The sequence below is a fragment of the Podarcis erhardii genome, assembly GCF_964252035.2.
Source record: "Podarcis erhardii genome assembly, chromosome: 1".
Lineage (NCBI taxonomy): Eukaryota > Metazoa > Chordata > Lepidosauria > Squamata > Lacertidae > Podarcis > Podarcis erhardii.
Window position 1 is genome coordinate 6741530 of NC_138497.1, and position 11127 is coordinate 6752656.

Genomic DNA, 11127 nt, shown 5'->3' on the forward strand with positions numbered 1-11127 from the left:
CGAGGGGCCCAGAAGGCGGATGCGCAGGAGTGGGGAACCCTGGGCCCAGGGCAAAATGCAGCCTCCCAGGCCTCTCTATCCGGCCCAGGGAACTCTCCCCTCACCCAGACTTCCTTCACACCTTCCTTCAGCGTTTTTACCTGACTGGAATGTGTCCTTGAACTCTGATCACGCCTCCTGCTTGTCTGAAAGGGGAACAGATAGAGACCTGTGCAAAAAACCTATTGCACTATACAAGGGCAACGTTTTCCATTCATTGCTCTGCCTTGTACTTGCCCCACCCACAGTTGGCATGTTGCTTAGAAGGGAGTGGCCCTCAGTACCCCACCCCTTCATTTTTAGAACTTCCTTTTCAGGAAATAAAGGTAGGGGTCCTTAGTAAGGTTGGGCGATAAATCGTCCAAAACCGGTTTGAAGTCCATATCGTGATACCATAATTTTTGACCTGGCAGTATATCACAAATCATGATATGTGTGTGCGCTATGCAAAAATCACAGTGTGGGAAAAGACATGGAGCCGGCCAGTGCTTCTCTCGATTCCTGCAGCCCCTGTTTTACTCTGCTGGCTCGGCTCTCCTTGCCTCCTGCAGGGGGCAGCAAATCACAAGAACAGGCGCCAGCAAAAATCACGATGCGGGAAAAACCGTGAAGTCAGCCTGTTCCTCTGCATAGTTCCACCCTTATTTCACACATAGTGATGCTTAGCTGGTGATATATCAGGATGTTGAAAACCAGATATCGCCCAGCGCTAGTCCTTAGGATGTCCAACAAAACTTGTCACTTGCAAGTTGCTCCAACTCTTCATAATTACGTGGTTTTGGTTGGTCTTTGCATGAATCCATGCAAAGTTGTCTGTGTTTTAAAATAGTTTGCATATAATTTTTCACATCTCAGTGCCAGAAAGGTCCTAACAAGCTCTTTCCACTTTTAAAGCTTTCTGACCCTTCAGATCTGCCGAAAAACGCCTTCAGAATTTTCTCTTTGCTCGTGGAGTTCCTATGCATTGAGCACATTGATTATGCTCTGGAAATTGGGTTGGCTGGTAAGTGCAATACTGCCGTTATTCCCATTAAATATTGCACTGTAACGTAGCTAAAATATGTGACCCTTCTTTGAAACAGTACATTTTTGGAAACTACTTAAAAATTCATTTAGTTCGAGGCTGCAGTATTCTGATGTAACTTGCCCCAGCGGTTTAGGCTCCAAACAAAACAGCATCGTAAACATAGAAACAAAATGTAATGTAAACAGCATTCTTAAAATTGCTGATATGTATATAATTTAGAAGCAACTCTGATGAAATAGATTGGAGTAGTCCCATTTTCAGCTTTTAAAGAAATGAAAATATCAAACACTTAACCTTCATACAGCTTAAAGTCAGTGTCCTTGTTATCACTGGTGATTCTGCTAACTGGTTCTCAGGATTCCTGATGCTTCAAAAGTCCATTCAAAGGTTTTTACTGGTTTCATTATTTGCTTGCCTCTAGGAATTCCTTCTCCAGATGCCAAGACTGCAAATCTTTACTTCCTGGATGTCGTGAACCAGGCTAATACCATTTTTCACCTCTTTGACAAGCAGTTCAATGATCATCTGATGCCATTGGTTAGGTAGGTTGCCTGTTGTGTCTTCAAGCCAAGAAGCCATGTAGAGTTTGCATTCTGACTCGTAAATGTTCCTTTGTAGGGGCAAAAAGTGTTATGCTAGAATCATCTCCTGTCTGGGGGCCACATGAAAGCTCCAGAATAAGCAGTCCACAAGCTCCAGCAGGGCAAAGACGCAGTAAGAGTCAATAGTTTGGTTGCTCTTTCTGCATCCTAGATTATCCATTAATAATCTCCAGGCTGTTGCCATGTTATGCCCATTTACATGCAAGGCCTGATTTATCGCAGAGGCTGAAGTAGGAAGCATTGGAACTGGATTTGAAGGAAAGAAATAGAGGGTTCTGGGACTTCTGAAGGAGGACATGGAGGCAGTCACTATGGGATTTCTTGCACCCTGACCTACTGGAAGCCCCCATACTGACTTCTGAGAGATCACATATTTCCATGTAATCCTCTGGAGGTTTAAAAACCTTCTTTGCATTTCCCCCAAATTAAGTTACCGTATTTTTCGCTCTATAACACGCACCCGACCATAACACGCACATAGCTTTTAGAGGAGGAAAATCCGTAGGCATGCCACCCGTAGGCATTTCCTCCATAACACGCACAGACATCTCCCCTTACTTTCTAGGAGGAAAAAAGTGAGTGTTATGGTGCAAAAAATATGGTAGTTAACTTGCAAATTGAGATTTTCAGTATTCTGTTGGCTACCGAAGCCCAAGAATGGCATTACATGAGCTTGTTTGGAGGTTCTAGAAGGGGAGTGCTGCTATCATATACCCTTGACCGAAGAATGGTTGTTGTTTAGTCGTTTAGTCGTGTCCGACTCTTCGTGACCCCATGGACCAGAGTCAGACTCATGTTTGTAGCTGCAAGAACACTGTCCAACCATCTCGTCCTCTGTTGTCCCCTTCTCCTTATGCCCTCCATCTTTCCCATTGAGGGCACAGGGAGAAGGGGGAGCGCAGCTATCATATACCCTTGACTGAAGAATGGTACACTCCTTCTATCTGGGATGGTCGTCCTCTTCCACCGAGCATGCAGCTTTGGGGGGGACGCACTGTAATCAACAAATTACGCTAGTAGGACTACAAGAAGTTTTGTAAGGAGAAAGTAGAAAAAGTAGGAAAAGAGATATTGGTTATGAGTTTGAAATGTGATAAGGAAGATAAGAAATGCATACTGAGAGATTAGATTGGAAAAATTTCAGACAGGATTGATGGAAGTCAAAAATTTGAATGAGATGTAAAAGTATGTTTAATTACTGTTGAAAATGATATGTTAAAAAAAACTAATAAAAATTTATATATATAAATAATGGCATTACATGAGTGATAAAAGGCATCAGTGGTTATTAGACACGATGGCTGTGGGCTAACTCTGAACGACAGTCACTGGGGAACAGCAATAGGAGAGGCCTGTGGCCCTCAGGTCTTTTGCTGGGCTTCCCATAGTTGGTCACTGCAAGAAAGAGCTGGGCTCCCTTTTATCTGATCCAGCTGGGCTCTTTGGATATTCTTCTGCATATGTAATACTTTTCCATACTTTCCTCCACACTGCACTCCCAACAGTTGCACGGCCAGGTTCTCCCTCCCACGTAGCCTGTTCCACACATAACTGCGACTAGGAGGCCTCTTTCACGAGAGGCGAAAATGACAGGGTGGACGAACTGGGAAACCCTTTCAGATTCAAGTGCCCTGGGATCGAGGGTGCTTGGAGTGGATGTGTGTGTGGCAGAGAATGGTAGCTAACGACTTCCCCTCCCTCCATTTATCACAGCTCTTCCCCCAAGCTCTCCGAATGTCTTCAGAAGAAAAAGGACGTCACAGAACAGATGGAGGTGAAGCTGGACATGGGCATTGACAGGCAAGTGAAGGCTCCATCACCTTTCTGGACCATCACTCAGTTTCCCCTTTTGCATCAACTGTTTGTGGTTTGGGACAGTTTATTATTCTGACAAATAATGGAAATTTAGGGGTAGGGGGAATTGTGGGCCTGTGTCTAGCCATCCCTCCATCCCAGTGCCTAGTTCTGATTGCAAGTCCCTTGGAGGAAGGGACAGCCATGCTGCTGCTTTGTGAAGTGCAGAGTATCAAGATGGTGTTATATAAATAATGTGCATGTCAATCTCTAATTTTAAGAGTGACGTTTTAAATCGCCTCTGCTGCTCTTTAGCGGCCCACCATTTCTGGAAGCCCAGGGGAGTAGGCCTGCGATGGCACACTTCACCGCAAGTTAGCGGTCGCTTTGAGAAGAGGATCGTGTTGGCTTGGGCTTTGTGGGGCTCAAAATGCTAACTTTAAAACAGCCACCTGGTATTTTAACTTTGAAGGACGCTGAATTGCATGATTGGGCAGATGAAGCACATCTTGGCGGCGGAACAAAGGAAGACCGATTTCAAACCAGAAGATGAGAACAATGTTCTGATTCAGTACACTAATGTGAGTAACTATATATAGATTAGTCAATGACAAGTGACACGGCAAGTAATTGGACTGCCGCTGGCGTTCTTCCCTGCTGGCTCTGCTCAGCATATGCATTTTATCACACATGCACCTCCCTTAATAGTCAAGTTTTCTTCACTCTTCTAGGAATTCTGATGCATTTCCATTGTGCGATTTCAGCCTGGGAGAGAACAATAGTGGTTCCTAAATGCTCAGCGTTTTGAGTCATTGGTGTCCTGTTGTGCTGTATAGAAATCATAAGAATGTGGAAGCATAGAGTGGGGTGAGGCTTGCAGATAGTTTAGTCCAGCCCCCTTCAATAAGGCTGTATCCTCTTATGTACTAAGCTACGCTGTATTGACGACTGCAATTTAGCATTTATACCGCACCAGCAGCCAAACCCACCCTCCCACCCTGCAGAGTAGCTCCCAGCACACCAGCTGAAGTGTGCCGCGTTCAAAAAGCACAGAGTAAAAATAAATACATTCCTCACTGTGCCCTTCAGGCTCCTAGATCTTTGTGGTTGCCACCAACAGAGCCACAGTGTATGAAGAAATCCAAATGTTGCACATGGAGCAAAATGCTCAGAATGAATGATGCCTAAATTATCAGGGAACTTATTTTAATAGCGGTGCACCTTTTGCGACCACATTTGAAGGCATTACATAATACAGTGGCACCTTGGGTTACATACGCTTCAGGTTACATACGCTTCATGTTACAGACTCCGCTAACTCAGAAATATTACCTCGGGTTAAGAACTTTGCTTCAGGATGAGAACAGAAATCGCGCAGCGGCGGCACAGCAGCAGCAGGAGGCCCCATTAGCTAAAGTGGTGCTTCAGGTTAAGAACATTTTCAGGTTAAGAACGGACCTCTGGAACGAATTAAGTACTTAACCCGAGGTACCACTGTATAAGGACAGTATAACTCCAGAACCTTGACTGGCTTTGGTAGCAGCCAAAATATTGGGATAATTGTAGCACATGGATTCAAGTTACGAGAGATTCTGACTAGACATCAAGACAAACTTTCTGATAGTAAGAGCTGTTTGACAGTGGAACGGTGTCCCTCAGGAGGCGGTGGACTCTCCTTCCTTGGAGGTTTCTAAGCAGAGGTTGGCTGGCCGTCTGTCAGGGATGCTTCAGTTGATATTCCTGCATTGCAGGGGGTTGGACTACATGACTCTTAGCGTCCCTCCCAGTTCTACAGTTCTGTTGTTCTGTTTATTTATCTGAAGTGTGAGTGCATGAGAGAAAGAGATGGGTGCACATCAAGACCACTACTGCGGCTTACTTAATATTACCGTTTGAGTAACATCAGTGGAATTTACTTTCAGATACTTCCACTGGGATATTTGAATGCTTTTTAAAATAAGAGGTATGAAATAGATGTAGTGAAACGTTTTGTTGCATCAGCATCTCTCTCTGCACGCAAACTTCTGGATTACACAGAACTACTTGTCAGACAGACTGGAAAAAATGATTAAATCACAAGTATGATTCTTGTACTTTAGTCACTTCAAATAACTGCCACATCACCAATATTTTTTTCACTTTAAACAAGTGTAATATAGTGATACACAGGGATTACAAGCCAATTCTAGAAATTTTTCATTATGAGTGAATCCCATTGAATTAAATGGGGTTTACTCTCAGATAAGTGGGCACAAGAATGCAATCTGTATTTTGCTGCAGTTCCTGGGAGTTTCACATCCCAGGAATGCCATCTAAAAGTATTTAACTCATTTTCTTCCAAGAGGGCAGCTGAGAAGTTTACGAAAGAGTGAAGTGTCTGTTCTTTATTCAGTTGAAAAATGTTGTATGACCACAATATGTGAGATGTCACCTTTCCCCAGTCCGTCAGTTCAGAAACCCAACACACGCCCCACAATTTCCACCCCGAGTGGCTGTCAAGCCTGACAGAGACCTTTTCTTTTTCTCCTCCTAACTTTCCTGCTTACTTTCCAGGCCTGTGCCAAAGTCTGCATCTATGTCAGAAAGCAAGTGGAAAAGATCAGGAATTCTATGGATGGCAAGAACGTGGACGGTGTTCTGACGGAGTTTGGAGTTCGCTTCCACCGACTCATCTATGAGCACCTGCAACAATATTCCTACAGCTGCATGGGTGGCATGTTGGCAATCTGCGATGTGGCTGAATACCGGAAATGTGCCAAAGAGTTCAAGGTACGTGGCCAAAAGGCATGCCCAATGCAATCTCAGATGCAGCACCTTGTCCTTGTATTTGACTGGGTGGCCTAATGCTAAAATGGGATTTACCTATCTGTAAAATGGGAATAGTCAAACTGTCAGCCTCAAAGGTTTGTTGCGTTTATGAACAAAGGTGAGAAAAATATCTCTGCATTGGGTGCATTATGCAAATAATGTTTTGCTAATACAGTGGTACCTCGGTTTTCGAATGTAATCCGTTCCGGAAGTCCGTTCAAGTTCCGAAACGTTCAAAAACTGAAAGCGGAAGCCTCAAAATGGAAGCCTTGATACCAGGCATAGGCAGACTTGGCCCTCCAGATGTTTTGAGACTACAACTCCCACCTCCCTGACTACTGGGCCTGTTAGCTAGGGATGATGGGAGTTGTAGTCCCAAAACATCTGGAGGGCTTAGTTTGCCTATGCCTGTTCAATACGGAAAACTCAAATCGGAAGCCGTGTTTCCTGTTTGACTTCTGAGATGCGTTCAAAAACCAAGGCATTTACTTCCGGGTTTTCGAAGTCTGAGTTCCTAAACGTTCGACTACGGAGGCGTTTGAAAACCGAGTTACCACTATCAACTCTAGGCCTGTGGTGTATCTGAAAAGCACCGTTGGGTATTTAAATTGATCTTGCTTTGCTTTCCCCCCCATTGCTACAGATTGCACTGGTACTGCAGCTTTTTGACACGCTCCACTCCCTTTGCAACCTCCTTGTCGTCGCTCCGGATAACTTGAAGCAGGTCTGCTCAGGAGAGCAGCTAGCTATTCTGGACAAGAACATCCTCCATTCCTTTGTACAGCTCCGCCTTGACTACAGATCCGCTCGCCTCGGCCGCCACTTCAGCTGAGAGCGCAGAAGAAGCAAAACCCAAGTGTTTGCTGGGACTTGGCCTCCTAGAGAGCATAGTGGCGGCTTTTTCTGAGGGCGGGATGGGGGCCAGATTGGGGAGGGGGCTAGAGAGAGAGAGAGAGAGAGCTCTTGGTAGAAAAATGTCCAGGAGTAACTTAAACTGGTCCTTTCCATTTGTCCTCTTTCTTATTCCGTGTAAAATAAACAGCCTCCAGAAATTTAGATTCTGCAAAAGCACTTCCTATTGCCTGTTCATCGGAACGCCACGTGGCCAGTCTTTCTGACTTGCTGTCTTCTGAATGAATTAAATAAATAAAAACAAATAAATACATTTTCAGCACTGGTTCAAAAAGAATGACTTGTGTTTCAGAGCATCCAAAGTGGATTCTTTTGCCCGCGCTGCAACCTAATACCTTACGGTTACCCAGTGGAGAGAAGGGAACAGAGGTGTTTTGTAGATGGGCGTTCCTTAAAACCACTTCGTGCTCACTCAAAATGACACCCACCACAGATGTAAAGTTTTGCATGAGGAAACTTGGGAAAGCATCAGGAATCGTCTCCCCCTGCAGAGTTAAATGCTGTTCCTGAGGCAGAGCACTCATTCTACGGCTGGCATCTCTGTTCAGCTGAACAAGTCTCTTTGCTCTTCCTTTCTCTTTTCCATTTCCTTTCTCGCTGTTAGGGTACCAAGGGGTTGCTCAGGAGCAAGTAGGCAAATGCCTTCCGGCTCGGCTGTGAAGCCTTGCTTTTGATGCCAAAATAAACTTTCTCTGTGCAGAGCGCCACTCTCCCGTGGCTGGCTCATTCACTGGCAGAATCTGTGAGTGGGCGGTCCTTAAACCTTTCCCAGCAGAGTAGTTTCTTGACGCCCAATCTGCGCCTCCCCTCTCGGCGCGGAAGCCTACTGCGCAGGGAGGGCGTGGGTAACGGAGGACCTCTCTCCTCCCGGCTTTGCTCAGGCAAGGTGTCCTGGCAACGCCTCGCCTCCTCCGAGCCCTGAAACTCCTCTCCACTGGAGGCGTGATTACTCTCCTCCTCTGAGGAGGTGCTGCTTCCCACGATCTTTGGGGGCTCTCTGTAATCCATCCGGCTTTTCCCCTCTCGCCCCTGAGCCGATGGCAGTTCCCTGACACTCGCCATGCCTTTCCTAGCTCCCAGTAGCCACCAGCGGCCCCCGTCTTGCTGCCTCCTTTTCCTTCCGCTGATGGGCTTGTGCACATCTCTGTAGCATCATCCTGATGAAACATAGTGATGAGCCTTAGTGTACCTGTGGTGACAGCTTGCGGGGTTGCCCCACCCCCTTTCCCCCCTGGAAGAGTGTGGGAATGTTAAAGACAGTAGGAAAGGATATACAGTGGTACCTTGGGTTAAGTCGTTCCGGAGGTCCGTTCTTAAACTGAACCTGTTCTTAACCTGAAGCACCACTTTAGCTAATGGGGCCTCCCGCTGCCACCGCGCCGCCGGAGCACGATTTCTGTTCTGATCCTGAAGCAAAGTTCTTAACCTGAAGCACTATTTCTGGGTTAGCGGAGTCTGTAACCTGAAGCGTATGTAACCTGAAGCGTATGTAACCTGAGCTACCACTGTATTGGATAAGTATTATCTGTCCTTCACTCACACTAGTAAGTGATGTAGCAGAGCAGATTCCCTTCAATATAGGTGAAAGCTAGTTTGCAGATTCGTTTGAATCTCTTAGTTAAGATTATTTCCTGGTGTCCCCTTTAATCCCCCTCAAAAGAATAAAGACACAAGAGTTTCTGAGTAAAGTAACAAAACGTTTACTCACATTTCAGTTCACGGTTTGATCCCTGAAAGGCAGGCTTTACTTAATAATTACATAACAAAGTCTGAGTTTGTCTCATATGGGGACTGAACTCATGTGCTGCTGGCTGAGAGCCGGCAGACAGCAAAACTACATTAAGATAACAAAATGGCTGCAGGAGAGCAGCATGGCAGCAAAAGATCAACAACCCACTCTAGGGAAATAAGGAATGTTGCATTTGACTGTATCAATGAATTACATCCCACAAAGTGTTCCTGAAGCTTTGACAGCGGCTTGATGCACTGAAGTTCAGCAGCTGAACCTTTTCCCTTCCTTGTGGATGCCATGATGGGGAAAGCTTTGCACAGACGACTTGTACTTGCTACGTGGGTGTTAAAAGAATCGTGACACACACGTTAGCAGTGTGTCTAGATGGAGAGCGGTGCTGAACCCTCCAGTAACTGACTTAAATCTGTGTAGTATCCTCACAATTTTCACAATGCTCCTAAGGGAAAACACCTGACTACACTTTGACTTAGTTCTGGTGAGATCTAAGAGCCCCATGAAACTGTTAACAGGGCCTCTTTTCCCCATTCATAAGACCATGTTCAGAACGTAGCAAGACAACATGCAGTCTTCATTTTATTAACTCCAGAATCATGTATACATCCACAGGCAAAGTTTTAACTCCTTCCCTGTCTCAGTGGCATGGAACTTCTCTGTTTTAATCAGAAAACACCTGTCGGAAATACCGTATTTTTTGCTCCACAAGACGCACCTGACCATAAGACGCACTTAGTTTTTAGAGGAGGAAAACAAGAAAAAAAATACTCTAAATGAAACAGTGGATGTATGTTTTTTGTGGTTCATGCTGTTGCCATAGACATGTGATTTGACGGTGAGTTTGGGGTAGCCCAATGCAAAAATCCTGAGAATCCATGTGGATCCGTGCTTTGTAACCATGTTTTTGCACCACTGCAGCCCCACGAAACAGTGGATGCATTTATTTATTTTGGTGCAGACTGTAGCCATGGACAAGCTATGTGATCTGATGGTGAATTTGGGGTGACTCGATGCAAAAATCCTGAGGATCCATGGGCTTTTGCCTCCCAGGTAGCCTCCTTTATCGCTAGCATCCCTTATCTCACTTCTGATCGCTTGTCGATCAGCGGCTTCATTTCAACACCCATGTCCCTCTCCCCCCCCCCCAAAGCATGATCTGCTTCTTGCCCCTGGGCAATTCGGCTCCAGGGACCACACATTCGCTCCATAAGATGCACAGACATTTCCCCTTGCTTTCTAGGAAGAAAAAAGTGCATCTTATGGAGCGAAAAGTACGGTACTCTAGGGAAGTTTCCTAATTTGGTACATGTGCATCTTTATAAAGAGTTGCCAGCAAGGCAGATTTAGTATGCCAAGGAGCATCTCTCGATCACCTCTCGCTCCCTCTGGTTTAGAACTGGATCCCTTCTCCTTTCTGTGGGGCAAATGAGATGATGGGGGTGGGGAGCAGCTGGGGCTGGGCATACCTGTTCTTTCCTGCATGCCTTGAGGCTGGGTAAAATAAAAATAAAACATTTTGAGTCACAGCGTATGCACGTGAGGGCAGTTTGTCGTGGCAAAGACGCACACCGGTCGTACTATTGGGACCAAACAATCCCTCTTGGCTCGCCCCCAAGGAGATGACTGGCCTGTTTTTTAGTGCATCTTACAAAAGGTCTTTTCTCTCAGGCCTGCACTTAACACTTCAAGCCGCAAGGATCTTCCTGCGAGCCTTTTTGAAGGTCTCCGGGCCCAATAAGTACTGCCTGATTTATAGCGCTGTAGTTTTTTATGGGTTTTTTTTAGGGGGGGGGTGAATACATACAAGCTCAGTATTATTGTGATAAAGGAGCGAGGGAGAGCCATGCCAAGCTTTCCCAAAGCATTCTGGGAAAACGCCTGCTTTGTTCCCTTGCATCGCTCTCTACGCTGGCCATGGCAGAGGCACAAAGCGTTCGGTGGACACCGGAGAAGGAAGGCGCTAGCTGTACAGCTGCCATTTTTGCGAGCTGTGATGTGGATTCCAAACATACCTCTCTGATACCTCAGAATCTTAAGTGCCAGCATTGCTGGTGTGTGTGTGTGTGTGTTTTTTTTTTAAAAAGCAGTGGTTCTGCTCACCAGTATTACAAATCATTCTGCAAAAAAAAGGGGGATTTAGTCCATTTGTGAAAGATTTCAGAATGGCAAGCAAGAAGCGTTTGGCATCATCATATGTC

At 45.6% G+C, this 11127-nt stretch overlaps 1 protein-coding gene across 1 annotated transcript in view; it reads left to right on the plus strand.

Annotated features, from left to right (window-relative positions):
• Positions 1-7444, plus strand: part of EXOC5 (exocyst complex component 5) — a 31553-nt gene extending 24109 nt beyond the window's left edge. The window contains exons 13-18 of the mRNA XM_081860863.1: positions 934-1042; positions 1488-1608; positions 3382-3468; positions 3935-4043; positions 6016-6231; positions 6914-7444. Of these exons, the coding sequence (XP_081716989.1) occupies positions 934-1042; positions 1488-1608; positions 3382-3468; positions 3935-4043; positions 6016-6231; positions 6914-7102 (831 nt within the window). The 3' untranslated portion in view covers positions 7103-7444. The remainder of the gene's footprint in view (positions 1-933; positions 1043-1487; positions 1609-3381; positions 3469-3934; positions 4044-6015; positions 6232-6913) is intronic.
• The last annotated feature ends 3683 nt before the right edge of the window (positions 7445-11127 follow it).